The 24,080-nt window shown below is 42.1% G+C and overlaps 1 protein-coding gene across 1 annotated transcript in view; it reads right to left on the reverse strand.

Moving 5' to 3' along the window:
* bmper (BMP binding endothelial regulator) overlaps positions 1 to 24,080 on the reverse strand; it is a 67,563-nt gene that overhangs the window by 11,161 nt on the left and 32,322 nt on the right. The window contains exons 7-12 of the mRNA XM_072571012.1: positions 19,621 to 19,720; positions 17,156 to 17,265; positions 15,432 to 15,569; positions 14,469 to 14,573; positions 11,872 to 11,917; positions 8,852 to 9,178 (exon numbers count right to left, since the gene is read on the reverse strand). Coding sequence (XP_072427113.1) covers positions 8,852 to 9,178; positions 11,872 to 11,917; positions 14,469 to 14,573; positions 15,432 to 15,569; positions 17,156 to 17,265; positions 19,621 to 19,720 — 826 coding nt within the window. The remainder of the gene's footprint in view (positions 1 to 8,851; positions 9,179 to 11,871; positions 11,918 to 14,468; positions 14,574 to 15,431; positions 15,570 to 17,155; positions 17,266 to 19,620; positions 19,721 to 24,080) is intronic.

A 24,080-nucleotide genomic window follows, 5' to 3' on the forward strand; every position in this document is an offset into this window, starting at 1 on the left:
GTGCAGCACTGTCAGACAGTCAGTGCTGAGGGAGTGCAGTACTGTCAAAGCGTTAGTTCTGAGGGAGTGGTGCTTTGCTGGAGAATTACTTTGGATGAGATGAGAAATGAAAGGCCTAGTAACCATTTCAGCTCAAAGCAAAGTCTCGTGTGGCCATTATTTCAAAGAACAGGGGAGGTCTCACCCACAACCTGGGCAAAATTTTCCTTCAATCAACCTCACTAACAACAGTACCTCACTAGTACCTCATCTCCTTATAGCAGATGATTTCACCATTTAAAAAATAGCTCTTTAGAGAGTTTGCTGTGCTGAAATTGGCTCTGTAATGGTGACTAGACCACAAAAAGACTCAATCCTATATAAAGGACATTGCGACATCCTGAGCTGACTAAAGTGAAAATAAATATTCTTTATTATTTGTTTTCTCTAATGTTGGGACAGTTTTGAAATCTGTTGTCAGTTTGAAGCATCACTGCACCAGAGTAGTGGTCCAAGTTAAAACCAGTAAGCGATGACTCCATCACCCTTTGCTGTGCCACTGACATTTGCATCATACTATCCATCCTAACCTGTCCTGGGAATAACAGCTTTTAATGATCAGCTTTTAATACTCTTATTGAAGCTAAAGCCAGGGCCGCACAGCAACACATGCCATTGAAAATCCTTGTATTTTTAAATTGTGACCTGTCATGAAGGTATAGGTATGTAATGTATCTTCAAGAGAGAGAGAGCTTGCAAGGACTGACTGAAAGCACTGAGAGTGCTGAACAATTTTAAAATGCAACATTTGGTTGAAACAAATAGTTAGAGTTGCATTGTCATGGAACAAAAACAAAATCAAATTCAGCCAATCAGTTTAAATTATGCCCCAGATACCAAAATCCAATCGAATTTGAATTTTACGGTTTGGGAATGATATCAAACCAATGAAATGATCTGAAGTTTTGAGGTGTAAAACCTGACATTTTGAACAGTTAGGGGAGAACTGCAAAGGGCACCAACAAGTACAGACTGCTAGCTGATTAGCTGTCTGAAAGGTACCTGTCCATAAGAAAAGTTGTGCAGCAGAAGACTGAGGGAGAGATGACCCAGAAAAATACAGAGGAAAATCTACAGACAAGAATTGACAAAGCTGACTGGCTTTGAAACATGATTTTTTAAATTTAAATCTTAATCGGGGATTTTTAAAAAATCGGACCAGTACTTGTAGAGTCGGAGTTAAAAGGTAAGGTTTTAAAGGAGTTGTAAATAGTTGCTGTTTTAATGTTCTCTGTTAGACTTAAAGAATAAAATTATTAATTTTTACCTTAAATAACGACATTTTTAGATTAGATTAGATTAGATTAGATTAGATTACTTACAGTGTGGAAACAGGCCCTTCGGCCCAACAAGTCCACACCGCCCCGCCGAAGCGTAACCCACCCATACCCCTACATCTACATTTACCCCTTACCTAACACTATGGGCAATTTAGCATGGCCAATTCACCTGGCCTGCACATCTTTTGGACTGTGGGAGGAAACCGGAGCACCCGGAGGAAACCCACGCAAACACGGGGAGAACGTGCAAACTCCACACAGTCAGTCGCCTGAGGCGGGAATTGAACCCAGGTCTCAGGCGCTGTGAGGCAGCAGTGCTAACCACTGTGCCACCGTGCCGCCCACCAAGACATCTGGGATAGTTCTTTGGCATTCGAAATTTAACAGATTACAGCGCTAGGTGAGCTGTGTGTCAGGTTTAAATTGGCAGAGGGGTTTACCCTGCGTTGTAACAGACCCACTTCCCCCAGCACATAACCAAAACTAATCTATAACCCTACAGAAAACACACGAACATTCTCCCACCCTCCATCTTCCTGTCTGCCCCTTTCCCTAATAGCTAGTTCATTTATTTTATTTCTCCACAACCTTTGTTACAGTCTTCCTATTTTCTGTCTTCTTCTTTCTCAACTTTATTCTCTCTCTTCTTTTCTGTTACTTCTGTCCCTCTCTTTCCTCAAGTTCCTCTCTATTTCTTTCTTTTCTCTTCCCTGATTCTCCTGACAAAAGTTTCAAATTTATTACAGGCAGCTGGGAATGTCCTCTGGAACATTCTGCAAAATGTCAAATCTGAATTTGACTTGAATAAAGAAAATGACAATTTCAAGGTTTCAGCAGTCACATTGCTAATGAATTCATATCAACTTTAATGTGCAATAGTTCATATAGGTACAGTAACGGAATGCAATGTGACCGGGCTTATCACATGAAGTATGTCACATGACCAGGAAAATTCAGCAGGAGAATGTCTTAATTCTTGAGATGTCAGATTTCCTAAAAAGTCCTGAATATTTGTTTCAGTGCTTAAACTGAAAGTGTACCCTTAGGACGGCACGGTGGGTGGCAGGGTGGCACAGTGGTTAGCACTGCTGCCTCACAGCACCAGAGACCCGGGTTCAATTCCCACCTCAGGCGACTGACCGTATGGAGTTTGCACATTCTCCCCGTGTTTCCTCTGGGTGCTCCGATTTCCTCCCACAGTCCAAAAATGTGCAGGTTAGGTGAATTGGTCATGCTAAATTACCTGTAGTGTTAGGGGCAGGGGTGAATGTAGGGGAATGGGTCAGGGTGGGTTGCGCTTCGGCGGGTCGGTGTGGACTTGTTGGGCCGAAGGGCTTGTTTCCACACTGTAAGTAATCTAATCTAATCTAGGACACAGTGATGTGAAAAATACACTGAATATTTAATGCTTGACATAATTTATATTTAATGAAAATTAAATAAATATCCACAGAGGAACAGTCCCAATTGGCAAGAAATCCCTTCAGTCCTTCATTGTTTGTTTTGTGCTGAGTGAATGTGTCTCCATATTGATGGCAGAGACAGCTCATTATGGCTCTATTGCTGGTATTGTTTCAGGGGAGTTGTCCCCAAGGTAGGATGATTGTAAACCGACACACCAGCTAATGTGCAGGAAGATCCTCTTGTCAGACCGAGTCTAGAAACTACATCAGAGGAATGAAGTATTACCAGAAGATTGATTTCTAAGGGTTACCGAGCCAACAGCGGGAAGAAAATACTCAGTGCTTTTTCATTTTACCATCATCCATTATCTCTGCTCTTTTGTTTAACCTTCGAGATTAACTTTGCCAACTCTTCCTATTTTGGAAGGAAATTTAATACTTTGTTTGGAACAAAGTAACCGTTCTTGCTCAATTTCCACTGATGTATAAAGTTGCCCCTATTTCTAAATAATGTTGTGGTTGTTTTTCCTCACCCTGCACTGGTAACAACGATCAGTAATCACAATGTATCGATTCTCCAGCAACCTATGGAAGGTTAAACATCTGAAGTATGTATTGTGTGGATGATTTGAAAGATTTTGTCAACTTCCTTGGCAACCCAATTGGATGTTTATCCAACACATCTGTTTGCCTAATGATTTGACTTTGCTGGGTTACTCCGTAATGAAGTTTGAGGTTCTCCTGAATCCAGGACTGGGGCTTGCAGGTGTTTGAACCACATTCTCTGAGATTCCTCTTGCCAAGAAGCAGAACCTCTATCTATTGCGCGTTGTTACCTGGGCAGTTTATGCTGAAGAGCCCATAGAGCAAACACCAACTTTACAAGGCTGTGGTAGGTTTTTAGATACATGGGAAAAGAAGGCAGCATTTGCAGTGAGGAGGCTGATAATGTGGCACACAGCTCAAGCAATGTGCTGTCAGATGTTTCTTTCACAATGATTCAGGAGAGAGCTTTAAAGTAAATCCAGACCAACAGATGGAAAGTTTCCACCTTTGGCTCACTGAGGATCCGTGAGCCTGATCCAATCTGAAACCAGCAACAACTTGCATTTCTATAGAACTGTTAACATAGTAAAACTTCCCAAGGAAAAGGAATCCCATTAAACTGAGAATGGCACTGAGCCATATGTTGAGATTTTGGCGCTTGCCCACCTATCATTTTACGGGGACAAGGTGAGACAATGGTGGGCTAGCCACCAGGCTATTTTTCCTGCCTATTCCCAGTAAAGGGGGTCAGCTCTGGAGGAATGCCACACTAACAGAGTTTGTATTGATGGTGTGTTGCATTGTAACAAAATCAGTACTGAGGAAGTGCCATGTTGTCAGAAGGTCAGCACTCAAAGGTTCAGTACAGAGGGAATGCTGCACGGTCAGAGGGTCAGCACTGAGGGAGTACTACACAGTCAGAACTGCCATCTTTCAGGTGGGACGTTAAACTGAGGCCCATCTGCGAGCTGGAGGGGTTGACTCAGGCATGGGGGTATAGACACAAGCACGTCTGGAGTTACAGGCAAAATTGGATAAACATCCTCCGTTAAAGGCAGTTGTTTATTTGCGGCTTGGAGTGGAGAAAACTTATTGAAATATGCTAATTTTTGCCTTTTCAAAATCTGCAAGTCTTTTACTCAACTTTGAAAGCTTTCTGCTGCCTGGAGTGACAATAATTAACTGTAGATTTCTAATCATGCTGTATTTTGATCTATTCTGATAGCTATTTCTGCAATGAGCTCTATGAAACAATATTAGCTTTCAGATTGTTAAAATATTATTTTAAAACTAATTGAAATGTGACTGACATTTGAGTGAGTTCAATTGCTGGGTTCAGAAGCTAGTATTCGAGTTTTGAATCAGATAAAGACTTTCATTAACAGTTTATAGCACCTTTCATAATCTCAGGAAGGTCCAAGGCATTTTTCAGCCATTGAAATACTTTTTGAAGAGCAGTTATAGTCCTATTATAGGAAAGAACACACAGCAAGATCCCACTAGCTTGAGATAATTACTAGACAATCTGTTGCAGTAGTCATGATTCAGAGAAAAATATTGACGGAGGACACCGCACAGTAGCCCAATCCCCTCCCCAATCTTCCCTCATTTTTAGCCATTGCATCCTTTACATCTATTAAAGAGTACAGATGGGCCTCAGTTTAACATCTCACCTGAAAGATGGCAGTTCTGACTGTGTAGCACTCCCTCAGTACTGGCTTACTGACAGTACAGCTTTGCCTCTGTACTGAACCCCTGACAGTGTAGTACTCCGTGAGTGCTGACCCTCTGACAACACGACACTCCCTCAGTACTGTCCTTCTGACACTGCAACACACCCTCAATACAAACTATGTCAATGCAGCATTCCCACAGAACTGACCCTCTGACAGTGTAACATTCCCTCAGTACTTACCCCTCTGACAGTGTAGTATTCCCTCAGCACTGACCCTCTGACAGTGTAGCACTCCCTCAGTCCTGATCCTCTGACAATGCTGCACTCCCCCAGAACTGAGCTCTGAGGCACTGCAGCACAACCTCAGTACTGACCCTTTGACAGTGCAGCACTCACTCAGAGCCGATCCTCTGATAGCGCAAGCACTCCCTCAGTACTGACCCTCTGACAGTACAGCACTCCTCCAGAGCTGACCCTCTAACAGTGCAGCAATGCCTCAGTACTGATCCTCTGAAAATGCAGCACTCTCTCAGTACTGACCCTCTGACAGTGCAGCCCTCCCTCAGTACTGACCCTCTGAGGGAGTAGCAATCCCTCAGTACTGACCCTCTGTCAACTGTGCTGACTGAAAGGCAGTGCTGGCTAACTTAATCAGAGCTTTCAACAGATGTCTGAATAAATATTTGAAAAGGAGAAGTTTTACAGGGTTCAGTGGAAAGAGGAAGGGGAAAGAGGATTATTGGTGATTATTTTAAAGGATCAGCACCAGTAGGATGGGCAGAGTTGTTCCCTCCATGACCTTGATAAATTCACTCATTTGACAAGCCAAGGATGAAATGATGATGCTTCCTGGTCTGAATGGGTTTGTAGCTCAGATCAAACACTGTGTCTCTTCACTGAGCCCTAAGGAGGTGGCCACCTCACATTCCTTTTTAATTAAACATCACAGGAGTCCTGCCAGAGGGAAAGGATTCACATCCCAGATTTGTATAGTTCAGCACTGAGCAAAATCTTCCACTGACTGTCTCAGAAAGGATCCGATTACTGTAGTATGGGTGAAACTGAGGGATGTGTCACATTTACTTTGGCTGAACCAACTCAGCAGAAAGAAAATTATCCCTGAAAAGATTACAATTTCCTGAGAAATGTATACATTAAATTGTGTTTCACACACTTAGTGTGTAGACAAAGTGTTTTAGATCAGTTGAAAGGAGGAAAGATCTGGTCGTTAAACTGTACCCAAGTATTGAAAGCAAGAACTAGTTAATTGTAGAATATATTAGCACTGATAATTATTTAAATATTTCTTATTCTTGAACCGACAAGCTATTTCCTCAAACACTTTTGAAAAAAAGTCACAATTTCGTGACAATGGTGAGTGTTTTACTTGCCCAGCTGTGAGATATTAACATTGGAGAATAAACATTTGCTCATGTTGCACATGAATATTAATATCACACACTCCATGGTCATATCCTGCTTCATCTAAGCTACACTCTGAACCCTACCTCACAAGAGATCTCTCTCTCCTATTTGGGAGAGATTGTGTCTTTTTTCAAACTAAATCTCCATCCCATATTATCCCCCTCCCCACCTCCACCAACTCCCTGACCTGTTGTCCACACCCCCCATGTAGACCTTCCCAACCCCTTAAGCCCAACCTTGATGCCTTTGGCTCCTCAAGACTCCACACTTTGCAATTCGATCCCTAAACTAATCAATTTACCATAATTGAAATAAAAATAATAAATTCAAAGCTAATGGAAGTTAGCATTATCTCAAGAGGACTGGCATACAAATTTGTTTATGTAAAACTGTTTTGAGTTCTGGTTCGATTTCATTTCGAGAATTGCATTCAGTCTTGAGCACCCGATCTCAGGAAGGATTTATCAGCCTTACAAAGCTGGGATTATGCACATTCACAGAGTGATCCCAGAGTGATCCCAGAGTGATCCCAGAGTGAACAGGGTTTCAATAATGGGGACAGGTTGCATGAAAGAGAATCCCCACAAAGAGAAAATGAAGCAGTGATCTAATTGAGGTGCTAACGATGATTGGATAGGGCAGAGAGAGAGAGAGACATTGTGAGGAAGGGAAAAGTTCAGTACAAATCCTGAGGGACAAGTGGCCCAATCCCATTCCTGACAGAATACTGTATAACCATAAAATTAGGCCTAGGCCATTCAGGGTGATGTCTGAAAACACTTTTTCACACAAAGGGGAGTGCAAATCTGGAACTCTCCATGATAAAAAAGCACTATTGACTCTGAGGCTCGATTGAAAATTTCAAAACTGAGATTGATACTTCTGTTGGATAAGGATATTTAAGGTTATGGAACTAAGGTGGGTAGATGGATTAAAGAGTGAATGTCAGAATAGGCTAAAAAGTCCCCTGTTGCTACGTTCCACCTCCTTCCAGTTCATTTAAAATGCTCCTTAAAACCTCCTGCCAAGTTTCTGATCATCTGTCATAATATCTCCTTATCAGGTCAGCAGTGAGTTAGCTTGATCACACTCCTGTGAAGTGTCTTGGATATTTTACTCTGTTAAAGGCGCTAGATGAATGCAAGTTGTTGATGTTAGTACAATCAAACATAGAGTCAAACGGTGCAGAAACAGACCTTTTGGTCCAACTTGTCCGTGCCGACCAGACATCCCAATCTGACCTAGTTCCATTTGCAAGAATTTGGCCCATATCCCTTTAAACCCTTCCTATTCGTATACTCATCCAGATGCCTTTTAAATTTTGTAATTGTATCCACATCCACCACTTCCTCGGGCAGCTCATCCCATACACATGCACCACTATGTGTGTGAAAAAATGACCCCTCAGATCCTTTTAAATCTTCCACTCTCATCTTAAATCTTTGCCCTCTAGTTTTGGACATCCCCTCTCGGAAAAAGACTTTGGCCATTCACCCTCTCCACGCCCCTCATGATTTTATAAACTTTTATAAGGTCACTCCACTTCTGGCATTCCAGAAAAATAAGCCCCAGTTTATTCAGCCTCTCCCAATAATTCAAACCTGAGACATCCTTCTAAGTCTTTTCTGTGTCCTCTCACATTTAACAGCATCCTTCCTAAAAAAGGACCAGAATTGTACACTGTATTTCAAAAATGGCCTCACCAATGTCCCATACAGCCGCAACATGATGTCCCAACCTCTATTCTCAATGTTCTGACCAATGAAGGCAAGCATAGCAAATGCTTTCTTCACTACCCTGTCTACCTGCGATTCTACTTTCATGGAACTATGCACTTGTACCCCTAGGTCTCTTCGTTTGGCAACAGAACTACATGCTGCTTCTGCATCCCTCACTTTGATGAAAATAATCTGTACTTTTAATTATGCAGAGGAAATGACCAAACACTTCTTGATGCAGCACTTACAGTTGGGAAAAATGCTGTTACACAGAATACATATAATTGTCCAATATAATATGTATAAGTACACAGTAGATATATAATGTATACAATATTGTCAATATTGAGTCTGCTAATAAAATTCACATTTCTAAAGTCTACAGCATCTTTCACAATCTCAGGCTATCCCAAAATGCTTTACAGCTAAATAAGTATTTTTGAGATGTTTTCACTTTGTAATGTAGGAAACATAAGCAATTTGAACACAGCAAGTTCCCAGAAACAGGAAGGTGAAGTGAACTGAGAGATAAATATTGGGCCACCGGGAAGAACTCCCTTGCTTTCCTACAATAAATAATGCCATGGGACTTTCCTTATCTCAGCATTTTCCCCACTCCCTTGATTTTGTGTTCATCTCCAGAATGAGCTTTGAACCCATATCATTTTAAGTCTAAGGTGAGATTGCTACATTCTGAGCCAGGGCTGAGAGCAGCCTCGAGTTGTGAGAGAGGTTTTACACATCAATAATATTTCAGTAGCTCACCTGCTTCTGTTGCTACTTTCAGCAAGTAGCCATCTAACTCAATGGAGAATTGTTGGTTCTTATAGGGCAGAGAAATCTTCATCCCATCTTTCTTCACAGTTAGATGTTGCAAGAGGCTAATACTGGTCTCACTTAGCACCACCTCAATGGATTTGGTCCATGAGTAGGCATAAGTCCTGCGGGCATCATTCTGTACCAGCACCTGGAAACTAGCTGCACTAGAACAGTCCTTGGTTAACACATACTGGCAAGTCCCTTGAAAGTTAAAGGCTCTTCCATCAAATGTGTTGTAGTGAGGGTCACCAAATACAGTGCAAACACCTGGCTCTGTGAAGGTTAAAACAGAGAGTCAGCATCAGAAACACACACTAAGACTAATAATAGGAGAACTCAGAACAATCACATCAGAGATGGAGGTGAGAAGGGAAGGGGGTAAGAGAGAGAGAGAGAGACAAGGGGAGAAAGGGTCACGTAGGCAGAGAGGGTTGGGAATGGAGGACAGGGTTGGTGAAGGAGAGATATGCCGATGAGGAAGCAGAGAAAGCCTTGCACAGAGAGAGAGAGAAATGAGTGGAGGAAGTGGAAACAATTGGAGGACATGACCTGGGGAAGAGGAAGAGAGTTTGGAGGATGCACAAGGAGAGGATTGGGATAAAAGGAGACGGGGCTTTTGGAACTGAAGGAGGATACAGAGTTAGATAGCGAGGGCTGTATCTATTGCAAGATGTTATAAAGTTAGGGAGTATTGTAGCAAATCTAAAGGAACCTCGATTATCCGAATGTGATGGGTGGTTACTATTTCGTTTGGATAATCGATTATTTGATTCGTTGATTAAATGTCTCTGGGGGTCAGAGTTTTTAAAGTCTGCTCCCCGTCCAGGAGACTGCAGCAGCACACAGCGCGCAAGGCCCGCACCTAACCTCGCCCTCAATGCCATCCGACACCCACCCCCCACCCTCAACTCTGTGCAACACCTCACCCCACCCCCAAACCCCCCCGCTGCCAACTCCATGCAACACCTCCCCCCACTCCCCACCCCAAACTCTGTGCAACCCCTCCCCCACCCCCAACTCCTCCCCTGCTCCCAACTCTGTGCAACATCTCCCCACCCCAAATCCATTCCCCCGCCCCAACTCAGTGCAACACCTCCCCACTCCAAATCCATTCCCCCACCCCCAAATCCGTTCCCCGCCCCCAAATCCGTGGAACACCTCCCCACCCCAAATCCGTTCTCCCGACCCCATCTCCGTGCAACACCTACTCCACCCCAAATCCGTTCTCCCGACCCCATCTCCGTGCAACACCTACTCCACCCCCAAGTCCCCAAACCCGCCCCCCACCCCAACTCTATGCAACACCTCCCCCTGCCCCCAACCCCAAATCAGTGCAACACCTCCCCCTGCCCTAGGCCGGTCCAACACTGCCCCTTCGCCCCCTCTCCAGGGCAGCTGGACTGTACACCAACAACAAGACTGCTGCTGCAGCTGCCTTTGTGTGATAAGTCTCCAAGTAGCACAAGCAGACACACGCACGCACACGGCCACAGTCACACACACAACTTTTTACTGCAACTATTCCACCATTTCAACAGGACAATGTTGAGGAGTTAATGTGGGGAAGGACAGTTTAGGGTACACCCCTCTGTAGAACTCCAGGGAAAGAGTGGGGAGAGAGAGGGCAGGCCATCAATCATTTGGAGACGGTGCCTGTTTAATCACTATAAACAAAAGACGCGATCACTGCTGGAAATGTCTTTGATGTGATGTTTCCAATGGGACCTCGAGATCTCCTTCGGATAATCGATCTTCAGATAATTGGTATTTGGATAATCGAGATTCCTCTGTATTGCTATGATGTAGAAGCTGGGAAAGGTTACAGAGACTGAGATTAAAGAGCTTGGAAGACATTACAGAAATGGGAAGATTTGAAGCACCTGGAAGACGTTAAAACTGGAAGTGTTACAGTGACAGGGAGGATTGTATGAGCTGGAGGAAGTTACAGAAACAAGGAAGGGTTGTAAGAGTTGGAGGAAGATACAGAGATAAGGGAGGGTTATAGGGCCTGGAGGAGGTTATAGATATAAGGGAGGGTTATAGGGCCTGGAGCAGGTTACAGATATAAGGGAAAGTTACAGGGCCTGGAGGAGGTTACAGAGATAGAGAGGATTGTAGGATTGGAAAAGGTTATAGAAATAGGGAGTCAATAAGTTTTTGAATGAGTTCTGAATCAGATGCTCTTTGCTGGTTTCACTGCATCGTAAGGAAGGCTCGCTCCTCCTGGAAGTAGGAGTATCCAGGCTGTGTGGCTATGAAACTGAAAGGGAGGAGTCTGCTTAAAGGGCAGGACACCCAGACAAACAGCACAGTAGCTTTGTCAAAGTGTCAGCCCAAGCAGGGGGCTTGAGGGGAAGGGAGGACATGGGGGTTGGGGTAGGGTGGAGATTAGGCGGGGAGATGATGGGGAAATATTAGTTACTGGCTAATACTCAGGCATGAATTCTACGACCAGGAGTTTCCTGGTTACTACTCTTTTGGAAACTCTTATTGAAGTGGGATTAAAACTCAATTTATATTTGAATGAAGTTCCCACTCCTCAACCAGCAAACATTCCATAGAGTGGGAACAGCAAAGAAGGAATTCCATCCCTTGTTTTCCAACAGATAAAAAAAACTCCATTCCTTTATTCTCCTGCAATCCACCACAAAACTGCCTAACTATATAAACCATTCCCTACACTGTCACCTTCTGCCCACCACCATCTTCTTGCTTGTATCTCTCTTCTCCCACGTTACAATCCCTATGCCTCCTCCGACATTCCCTTCTCTTCCTGAACCCTTTTCTCCCCACCCCTCCCCTTGTGTCCTTGCTCCTCATGGACTCTCCTTCTAGTATTGTTCTCCCCATCCCATTGGCCCCTTCTCCCAACCCCACTTTCACCTTCAATGCAAGTGAGTGAATTTGTCGAGTGGAGCTGATCATTTCAAGTTGGAAAGATTAGAGATGGGGATACGCTTACTCACTTTCAGTGCAAATTGGACAGCATCCATTCCTGTTAATGATTTTACCCTGTCAGATGAAAACATACTTTGTTTGAGAAAAAGAAACCTGTGGGATTATTTACAAATCAGTTCAGAGTTACAGTAGTCTCAATAAATCTCTGTCTAGCCAGAAAAGAAATCTGCTCAGTTAGACAACTGCTAAAGATAATATAAAAAATGTGTTCCTTTAAGTACTCAAGCAGATTGCAGATACTAAACAACTGGAGTTCAGCAGTGGAAAATTAAATTCACAAACAGATCAATGAGTCGTCTTAATGATATGACAGTGTGAACAGCTTACTGGCTAATCAATGTCTGACACAGACACAACAACACATGCACATGCAATGAGACAGGGCCAGGGGTGAATGAGATTCATTCTGCATTTGTTCTTTTCTGAAAGGGAGAACTATCTTGGATCAAATTTACAAAGTTACTCCAGTGATTTTCAGCACAAAGCTGAACTCAAAATGTATTTGTACATTGAAAACTGTAGAGTGAATGTACAAGGTTCGTAGAAAGCAAAAGAGTTATGCTTTATTGTGAATTATTAGAACTTAATCTACATAGAATACCCTCATTAAAATTTCTATTCAGTTAGATGAATTTCATTAAATATTTGAGCAATTTCATTCCACCAGAATTAAAGTTGAATTTTAAAACAATAATTTACACTCAAGCAACTTTCAAGATTTTCTCTTCATCACTTTTCTTTCTGAAGGTTGCCAGTTCAGCAATTTGAACACAGAATGTAAGATAGTACACCAGTACAGTATCTAGGGGATCTGCATGACAGAGATGCCACCTTTCAGATAAAACATCCAACTGCAGCCCTATCTGCTGTCTTAGATGGGTATATCAATTCCATGGTGTGATTTCAAAGAAGAGCAGGGGAATTCTCCTGGTGCCTTGCCCAAAATTTATGTTGCAATCAGAATCACTGAAAACAGATTATTTGGTTATTTACTTAATTGCTATTTGAAGCTACTTACGGTATGCAAATTGGTTGTCATGTTTCCTTCATCAGCTATAAAGTCTCATGGGATACCCAGAGCTGCTGAAGGATGCTGAAGAAATGCACATTTCTCCATTTCTTTCATGATTGGATGTTGATGTTTGTCAAGTGTTGACAATTTGTTCAGTGTTAAGGGTGGCATGGTGGCTCAGTGGTTAGCACTGCTGCCTCACAGTACCAGGGTCCCAGGTTTAATTCCAGCCTCGGGCAACTGTCTGTGCGGAGATTGCACATTCTCCCTGTGTCTACATGGGTTTCCCCCAGATGCTCCAGTTTCCTCCCACAGTCCAAAGACGTGCAGGTCAGGTGAACTGGCCATGCTAAATTGCCCATAATGTTAGGTGTGTTAGTCAGAGGAAAATGGGACTGAATGGGTTACACTTCGGAGGGTCGGTGTGGACTGGTTGGGCCGAAGGACCTGTTTCCACACTGTAGGGAATCTAATCTAATAGTTTTTGGGATGTTGCTGGATTTGATGTTGTTGGATGTTGATGTTGTTAGGCATTGATGTTATTGAGGTGTTGTTTTCTTTGGGTGTTGATGTTTGTTCTGGTGTTGTTTCTTCTGTGTTGTCTGTTGTGTGTTGAACTTTGTTGGGGATTTTAAGTTTGTTGGGGTGTTGGCATTTGTTCCTGTGTTGTTGTTTTTTCCATGTTGTCTATTGGGTATTGATGTTTGTTGACCATTGATGTTTGTTGGATGATGGTGTTTCATTGGTTATTGACATTTATCAGAGTATTGATTTTTGATGGGAGTTGATTTTTTTGGGGTGTTGATGTTGTCGGGGTGCTGGCAAGAAATCACTAAGCATGGCAGTGCATTGCCAATGAGTACTATCAAGCTGTGCAATTGCAGTAGAATAGAGGCACACTGAATGTTGAATTTAATGTTTCCAAGAAAAGGTCATAGGATGGAGATCAGGAATACAAACTTGTTGCTGTCTACCTGTTGTGACTCTGTGGTCCGATTGTCCCTGTCACAAATTGGGTTCAGCTAATGCAGCACACACCAGAGACAAGCTTATCCACTGAAACCAGGGTCATACATGTGCCTGTCTGTGCTGCCATTCCTACATTTATCAAATCAAGTTTACTGTACAAAGTTAGGACAGGAACCACTTTCTAAACGGATGTGTTTTTCTTCATCAAAGATTACCTATGTAAAATGAGTTTGAAAATATAACCTGGGAAATGTAGCCTGGGAAAGGGTTTGCGAGTTAACAGGATTCAAATTTGGAGACAGTCCAGGGTGACAGGCACACTAGGAGGTATTGATGGAAGAGTAATTCAGACAGATTCTCCTACTGATTCCATGTTAGGCTGGTTACTTTAAATTACAGGCCGGGGTATAATAGTGCAAAAAACAAGTTTGTAGCCAAATTGCTCATAACGTATTTTTCAGCTAGGAAACACCATCATAACTGTTGGGTGCACATTCCATTTCAAACTTGATAGTACTGCAGAGGAGTTTAGATGCTGCCCAGGTCAGTAAACCTTCCACAGAGGCTGATGGAATGTGCTGTACTTAGTTCAAACATAGGTTTGGCTGCATCATGTACACTTACCACAGGACAGCTCTTGATGGGGGAGCATTCCTTCCTCCAACATTCTGTCACTCCCTTCTTACAGGCACAGAGAGAGCAGTTCATGGATGACCACATTTCTCCATCCTGCACAGAATTCAGAAAAGATGTGACTTTGTAGAAGATCCTCCCCCCTTGATTTATATTTTAGTAACAAAACATCACTACCTTTCCGCTATTTTGGAAATTTCTGACATCACAACATCTTAAGATGGTTTTAATCCTCTTATTCTCTTCACCATCTTGTGGGGATGAACAGGAATTTATTCTATGTTCATCATTCCTTTCCTCCAAGTCAAGTCAAGGAAGGAAATGAAAAATGTGACAGCAATGGGATAATGAATTTAGGCCTAGGTTTACTGGTGCATGTATGCCTCCACAGTAGCTAATCCAATTTGCGTGCTCCTTTTGTCAAGTCTTTGGAGATGTCCATAATTCAAAATTCAAGATGTGGCTTAGAACTGGATGCTCCAGGATTCAACCTCTGCCGCTCCTTGGGCCTGAAGACATTGAGTGTCCTGATTACTGGGCACTCAGGAGCCAACAGATCAATGTCTCTTCTTGTCTCCTTGTTCCTAACACAGAGGTTTCCTATGGAGCAGGTCCTATTTGAAAATGCTATTGGACTGGAATTTAGGTCAGTTCTGAAGAAGGGTCACTGGACCTGAAATGTTAACTCTGCTTTCTCTCCACAAATGCTGTCAGACCTGCTGAGTTTTTTCAGCAATTTCTGTTTGGGTTTGGGTCAACTTCACTGTCTATTGGACCATTACCCAATCTATACTTTGAGGAACAGACTCAAGGGCCACATTAGTTTTAATGTTCATGAACAAAAACTTCTTAAGTCAAACACTAGAGGGAAGCAGCCCAAGCACTCATTACATTATGTTAATTAATTACTATAACCAGTCGGGGCAACGCATTCTGATCAGTCATGGTACAAACCCTGTAAATCCTGTTTCCAACCCGACAGACTTTGAGACTATCAGCTGAGATATAAGAGAGACATTCTTCACAGCACTGAGCTCTCCCCCAGCAGGTTCCAGGTAATGAGCACCGCTTCCGACAAACCACAGTGGAGTCCTGCAATTGAAAGGAAATCTCTTTTGACAAGTTCATTCTTACAGGATCGAGATTCACTGGGACACCTTGTAAACAGTAAGGTTATAATAGTAACAGCTCTCCCTGTTTTCTTTTTAAAATCCATTTTATGGGCATTTTATTGTTTTAGAAACTTGTTTTAGAAAAAGGAGTTTTTAAAATATCCATATTTTCAATTAAACTGGCAAGATTGTTGAATTCAAGACAGCTTTGAGTCTATGTGACCTATCTCAGTGTGTTATCCAGGCTTTAATCAGCAAAGTTGAAGCCAGTGCTTTATTGTTTCACTTCTGATACACAACCACCTGATACTAGATCTCCCTCCCTGATCCAACACCCAGAATCTCTCTCCCTGATTCCACTCCCAGATTCTCCCTCCCCAATTTCATTCCCAGAATCTCCCTTCCTGATCCCACTCCCAGCATCTCCAGTGGCTGGATTGCCCCAACCCCATGTTGGGACTGAATGGAGACCCCAGCAGCAATACTGGGCTCAACAATGTTTCCAAAGGGTGTTTCCTGATTGGCTGTTCCACATTCATTATCCAGCCAGTCCCTCGATGCTGCCAGCTGACTCTGAGGGAAGATTCAGGAAATTTCCCCAGGGGTTGGAACCCAGCCCAGGAAATTTCTCCAAGGGGTTGGAATGCTTTACACAACCATCCCAATGTGAATTATCCCTATTATCCTAGCTCCTTCCCATTGTGAGAGGTAGGCTCTGCTGAGGTAAACATGATATCACCAAAGTGTCTCAATATGGAAATGTGATGAAACCATTGAAATATAATGGATGCTGTTAGTTTCCAGAGACAGGAGGGCAAACCCCTCTGGATGAGCTATTGAGCCACTCGTCTGACTTTTCCTGCTAGTAGCCCTTTCAAAGGGAGATTGAGTCTCTGGAATCAATGCCCCTCCCCATCATTCCTCTGCTGGAGACTACTGAGCTGGTAGACTCCACATGTGGTGTGGAGGAGACCACAAAATCACTCCTATGAGACCTTCACCACTTTCATTGGCTGTCATCCTCCATGCTACACACAGCTGATCTGATACTCAGCCCAGGGTTGGAATGCTTTACACAACCATCCTTATGTGAAATACCCTATTATCCTAGCTTCTTCCTAACTCACAGCCAGCTCCCCTCCCCAGATCCCCATCTCCACCTTGTCTCCACTGGATTGGAAAAATTCAGGCTTGTGTTATCTATCCAGGTGTCTGTCTTCCTGTGCTAACTCCTAATGTCAATGCCACTGCCTCAACCTTAACATTGCCTCACTCTGGGATCACATCCACTTGTATTGAACAGCAGCTGATTCACTCTCCAGCATGTGCAAGTTAGAAAAGTCAAGATTAGAGTGGTGCTGGAAAAGCACAGTAGGCCAGACAGCGTCCGAGGAGTAGGAAAATTGACCTTTCAGGCAAAAGGCCTGCACCAGGAATTGCTCCTGACCTGCTGTGCTTTTCTAGCACCATTCTAATCTTGATTCTGATCTCCAGCATCTGCAGTCCTCACTTTCGCCCTGTGGAAGTTAGAATGTCAGTGTGTAGAAATAAGATGTTGACGCATACCTCACACACACAAATGGTGCAGTTATCGAGCTGGAATACTGTCCCATGTTCATAAACCTCACTGCGGAACAAGCAGCTCCCAGCAGTAAGATCAAACACTCGGCGCTGACCTACAAGGAGAAAACCATAAAACAACGAACAATATGGATTAACATTAAATTTCACCTTCCACATTCAAGGAGTAAGGATGCAACCAGCCATCTGAAGAGATACATTACTCTGGATTACATCAGACTGCTGTACTTGGTTTACTGTTCTAGTCAGTACTAATGCTCTAAATGCACCTCCTCCCATCTCCTTTTCACCTCTCCCTTTGACAAACATATGAATTAGGAACAAATCTAGGCCATTTGGCTTGTCAAACCTGTTATACCATTCAATAGAATCATGACTGATCTGTTGGTGTTTAATTTCATATTCCTGTTTATAATCAATATGCTTGATTCCCTAGCCTAACAAAAAACTAACTCTTCCTTAAAAATATTCATTGGCCCTGCCTCCCCTGCCTTTCTAAGGTAAAGTATTCCAAAGGTGTACAAATCTTTGATAGAAAATATATCCTCTTACCTTTGTCATAATGGGGAGCTAATTTTTACACCGGCTTCCCCCACTCCCCTCCCAGTTCTGGACTTGCTCAGAAATGGAAACATGCTTTCCACATCTACCTTGACACAACAGAGTATTATATGTTTCAATGAAGTCAATCCTCACTCTTCTAAACCCCAGCACAAACAAGCCCAGTTTGTCCAAACTTTCCTCATAAGACAGGCTGCTCATTTCAGGTGTCAATCTGGTAAACCTCCTCTGAACCATCTCCAACACATTTAGAACCTTCCTTAAATAAGGAGACCAGAACAGTCTTCACAACAGAGTGCTCTTATGGTGCAGTGGCATTAGGATGAAGTCTGTCAGCACTTGGGAACTTGCCCACAGATCCATCAGTTTTCCCAGACCACTTCCCTAGTGATGGTAATTTCATCAAGTGCATTTCTTCCTTCCACCTTCTAATTTTTGTAATTTGAATATTGGATTATTTGAATGTTTTTATATGGTCTCTGGTGAACACAGAAGCAAAATATTTAAATGCTTAATTTGCTTTTATTATGTTCTACTAACTTCCCATTCTTACTCTCAAGAGAAATAACATTCACTTTAGTTACTCTTTTCCTTTTTAATTTTTATAGAAACTCTTTCAACCCATTTTTACATTTCTAGCTAACTTCCTCTCATACTCTAATTTCTTTCTACTGCTTAATCTTATAGTCATTCTGTGCTGTCCATTATATTGTGATTAATGATTTGACATGCCACTCATCTTTGCACAATCATATGCATTTTCCTTAAGTTTAATATTTTCCTGAACGTCTTTAGTTAGCTACAAATGATCCTCCCATTGAAATATTTCTTAATAGTATGAATATATTTATTCTGAGTGTTCTGAAATATCCCCTTAAATGCCTGCCATTGTTTATGTATTGATCTACCTCCTAGCTTAGCATTTAAGTTCACTTTCAGTCAGAACAGCTTGCATTCCCACATATTAGCCCTTATTTAAGTTTAAAATACTAGGCCTAGATTCACTCTCCTCCCTTTCAAACCTAATGTAAAATGTAATCATATTGCTGTTGCTGATACCTATGTGCATTTACACTGAAGTAATTTGCTAATCCTATCACAATACACAATACCTACTTTCTGGTTTGTTCTAGAATTTGCTGCTCTAAGAAACTCACTCAGGCTACCATTGCCAATCTGATTAGTCCAGTTTATATGTAGACTAAAGTTATACATATATGGTTATTCCTTTCCCTTTGTTAATATTTTCAATATTCTTGTATACTTCATTCTACATTGTGGGTAGTGTTAGTGGGCCTAGAGATCACTCCTGCTAGAGTGACATCTTCCAGCATTTCTTATCTCTTACCAAATCAATTCTACATCCTGATCTCCTCAACCAAGGCTTTCTATGATTATTGCATCAATGATATCTTTGATTAGCCATACACTTCTATTCCTTTCTGCCTCATGTATTTATGTAGTTTTCGCTTAAATGCATCTACGCTATTCACTTAAACCACTCCCTGTATTAACAAGTTCCATATATTCACAGCTGTCTGACTAAAATAATTTCACCTGAATTTACTATTCCATTTATCAGAGGCTGAGTTATATTGGTGGCCCCTAGTTCTGGTCTCTCCCACAAGTGGAAATATCTTCTCTGTGTCTACCCTAGTGATCACTTCCTAATTTTAATAACTTCTATCAGATCCCTCCTTCTTTTTCCCAGAGAAAAGAGCCTCAGTTTGTTAGTCTTTCCTGATGGTTATTGGCTTAAAATTAATTATAATGCACTTATAGTTATTGGAGGTTACAGGGACCTGGATTTGTGCTTCTAATTAACTCCTCGCATGTAATGGGAGGAAAAGAAACTCTTACAGTGGTGTAGGGAAATGGAATCCACTCACCCAAACATCTAGGGCAGCATTTTCCAGGTGGCACTTGACTGAGGTGCTGGGGGCAGGAGAGAATGGGACACAATTCCCGGAAACAGTGCAGTGTGCCGCCCTGTACACAATCAGATCACAACCGTCAGTCATTTCATGCAGATAATGTCAGACGTTATTAGTGAGTGAGACCTTGTAATTATCAGGAAACTGTCAGGTTGACACAGGAGTTCTCCCTGCTGAGACTGAAGTCTATAATCTAAATCAACATGCAAAAGGGACAACATCACTCTAAGCAGTACACACTCAGCTCTGTCTCTCTGTGTGGGGGATGCTTTGTATAAATTGTTATCTTTTGCAATTTGCAGATCTCACAATGAATGAGCCAGAATTGGTCAAACAAGTAATCAGGGATGTTCATCCCATTTCTGTGTTTTCAGGAGCTTGTTGTGTGCAAACTGACTGCCAGATTATGGATTAACTGTTTCCAGTGGTAGAAGATTCAGTAAGCAGAGGCATACAGGGTAAAACAATTATGGAAAAAAAGGAAGATGAAGGGCATCTTTATGAGCAATGTGTTATGATAATCTGGAAAGTACTGCCTGAAATGACAGTGAAAGCAGATTTATTGGAGTTTTCACAAAGATACTGAATTAATACTTGAAAAGAAAATGGTGCTGGGAAAAGAACAGGATGATTGGGACCAACTAGATAGGATTAGGACCTGAATGTCCTCCTTCAGTATTAAAAGGATTAAGCATTTAATATCCTTCCTGGGAATGTGGGAATCCAATTCCTTGGAATCTGAGAATCTGTGGGATTGAGGAACATTGGCACAAAATGGTATTTGGATTGAAGCAAAGTCCCTCTTATTTGCTACACACAGATGTTTATGTCAATGGGAATGACCTGTTTATTGAATTGAGTACACACAGTATCTGTGTGCTGGTGGCAGGTCGAAAGCAGAGAGCTACAAACAGAAAAACTCCTTTAAGTGCAATAACTCACACACACCAGACAGCACTCATTAAAATTTGAAAAGGATCCAAGCTAAGCAGGCTATTTTCATCAATGATAGTTGAATGAACTTACTAACCTAATAAATATGAGCAAAATCTGCTGTTGAGCATTTCAATGAGTTAAAGGGCTAGAAACACTGTAACCTGCCAGAAAACTGGCTCCTGCTGATTGATAAGCACACCACAGACAATGTAGAGTAAATATCACCTATTCCCTGTCTGCCCAGAATCACCCCCCAATCCCCAAACAGTCACTGAGACTTCAGCCCTTTGAAATTTCACTGGGGGATGAGGAGGATAGAATGAATTCATGGGAGGGGTTGGGGAAGGAGTCAGAAGGAGGAGTATGGAAGGAATGGTGGAATTGTGTGGAAAGAGGTGTGGGAAAAAACATTGGGGGGAAGGAATGGGTTAGAAGTGAGGGAATGGGAATGTAGAAAGGGTATAAAAGATCTGGCAGAAAGGGGATGGGGAAGGTGGTTAGAGGCAAGAGTGGGGTGAAAGGCAACAGAAGGATCAAACTCTGTTTCTTGTTTCATATTTGCAACCTTCATGAAGGCTACAATTTGCAGACAATAAGTCTATTTCAGGTGACAGCGGTGATGGTGGGAAGGAGACACACCAGTTGTAAGTCTCATATTTGAATATTCCAGAAAGACATTCAGCTTTACTGTGAACTTGCCTGTATCAGTCAGTAATCAGACAGACGCTTCATTCTCAAGGAAAGGCACAAGTGTGGATTGACTAAGACTCATTAGCACCTGATGAAGAAGCAGTGCTCTCAAAGCTAGTATTATCAAATACACCCATTGGACTATAACCTGGTGTTGCATGATTTTGGACGACTTATACTGAATGAGGATATCTGTCTGGAAGTGAAACTATGGAGTACAGAGTCACAATTACTGTCAGGAACTTGAACAATGTGATTGCTGGTAATCCAGTTTAACCATTGATCAGGATCTCTTTGTTTACAGGGTGTGAGTGAGTAACAGTAAAATGTATATTGAACTTTGCTATGAACTTTAACCTATGATTGTACAGATTAAGAGAGTGAGTATTGTTGTAACATTTATCTCTCCACGCTTCAGGCTCTCTGCCTTTATTCCTGATGAAGAGCTTTTGCCTGAAACGTCGATTTTACTGCTCCTCGGATGCTGCCTGAACTGCTGTGCTCTTCCAGCACCACTAATCCAGAGATTGTTGTAACACTGCTGAGATCGTGATTACATGATACACAAAAGGAATGCAAATATTTCACTTGATATTCTGTTGGCTGACAGTAGAAGTTTCAGATGTTGTAAATATTTCTTCTCAAAGTTATTTGTCTCCAATGCTGGAGAATTCAATATCATCCCAAGACTGTGACTGCCACACTCTGAAATTAGTCGAGTGGAGGTAGCTTCTGAACAATGCATACTAAAACTGACGACTCTGGCAGCTGGCAGTTCTGAACTAAGTGTGGCTTTAGGCAAAATTACTCAGGTCATTCTGTAAGGGAGAAAATAACAATCCAAATACACTCAAGATCAGTGATTTAGCCAACTAAACAAACGGGATCTATCCAAGTGTGTGTAGTTGAGAAGAGGAATAGGTGATAGTCTAGAGAGACACACAGACTGTACTTATTCCCAAGTCACTTTAACCAAAACAAGTGGAAATTCAATGGTCTTACAGCAGATGGTTAAACACTGAGATTTACAGTGTGACAAACTCACTGTCATACACAAATTGTTTGCTGCCCGGGTGAGATTTATAACAAAAGCATCAGCGCTTGGGCCTCAGCCATTCACCATTTATGTCAATGATGTGATTGTAAGAAATAATTGTACTGTCTACAAGTTTGCAGATGATACAAAACTTTATGCAAATGTGATTTTTGAGGAGGAAGCAAAGGGACATTAAGGGGATTTAGACACGCTGAGCAAGTGAGTGAATGATCAAGAACAGGGCAGATGGAATATAATGTGATTTACACTGAGATTATCCAATTTGGTAAAAGGAATAAAGGTGCAGAATATTTCTTATGTTGATGTCCAGAGGTGTCCTCATAAGTCACTGGAAGCTAGCATGCAAAAGCAGCAAGCAATTTGGAAGACAAATAGTATGTTAGCCTTTATTACAACACTTTCAGTACAGGAGCAGAGAAGTCTTGCTTCAGTTACACAGAACACTGTTGAAACCATACCTGGAGTGTGCAGTTCTGGTCTCCTTATTGAAGGAAGAATACATTTGCTATAGAGGGAGTGCAGTGGAAGTTCACCAGACTGATTTCTGGGTTGATGGGACTGTCCTATGAGAAGAGATTGAGGACACTGGGCCTACATTCTATACAACCTCATAAAAACTTAGAAAATTATGAGAGATAGATGGAATAGATGCAGAAAAAGAATGTTTCCCCTGGCTATGGGATCTAGAACCAGTGGATACCGAGGGTGAAGAAATGTTTCCTCATCTTAGACCTAAATGGTTCACCCCATATCCTTAGACTGTGACCCCTGGTCTGGACTCCCCTGTAATCAGGAACATCTAACCTGCACCTACCCTGTCTAGTCCTGTCTGAATTTTATAGTTTTCTATGATATCCTCATGTGGAGCAGGCTGGAGGTGTGGAGTGAAGCGGGCTGGAGGCCTGAAGAGAGCGGGAATAGCAAGTGTGCCCGGAGGAGAACAGGGATGGTAGTTTGACTGGGTCAGCACTTTCAAGCCCAGTCAGATCGTGTGTGGAAGTCCCTGCATTGATCTAATGCAGGCCTTTTATAGAAAAGCTAATGTTTATCTTTTTAACTTTATTTCTTATTTTTCTAGCTTATACTATGCGGAACTGTAAGGTAATGTAACTTTTTTCTTTATATCTCTATTTTACATCTAAAATTTGTACATGGGGTGACATTGTAAACTTTTCACTCTACTCCTGTGCTTCCACATATGACAATAAACCTAATTCCAATGCAATTCATTCTTCTGAGCTCTAGTGAATGTAATCCTAGTGGATTCAACCTCTCCTCACATGTTGATCTTGCCATCCCAGGTATTAGTCTGGTTAGCTTTCACTGCACCCCCTTTATGGCAAAGACATCTTTCCACAGATAAGGTGACCAAAACTGCACACAATATTTGAGGTGTGGTCTCCCCGGGCCCTGTTCAATTGCAGCAAGACTTCCTGGGTCACTGTCAGAATCAAAGAAAAGCCATTTAGAATGAGATGAGGAGGAACAGATTCACACAGAGGCCAAGGCATCTTTGAAATTCTTTATCTAACAGGGCTATGAAGGCTCAGTCATTCAGTAAGTTCAAGACAGAGATTGTTAGTTTTCTAGTTTCTACAGACATCAAAGCAAGTGGGAATACTGTGGGAATATGGCAATGAGAGAGACGATCAGCCACAACCTAGAACAGCAGTGCAGCCTCAAAGGAGTGAATTATTTATTCCTGTTCCCATGGTTCTTCCTGTAGGGGAGA

This window comes from Chiloscyllium punctatum, chromosome 5 (assembly GCF_047496795.1).
Source record: "Chiloscyllium punctatum isolate Juve2018m chromosome 5, sChiPun1.3, whole genome shotgun sequence".
In the NCBI taxonomy this organism is placed as follows: Eukaryota; Metazoa; Chordata; class Chondrichthyes; order Orectolobiformes; family Hemiscylliidae; genus Chiloscyllium; species Chiloscyllium punctatum.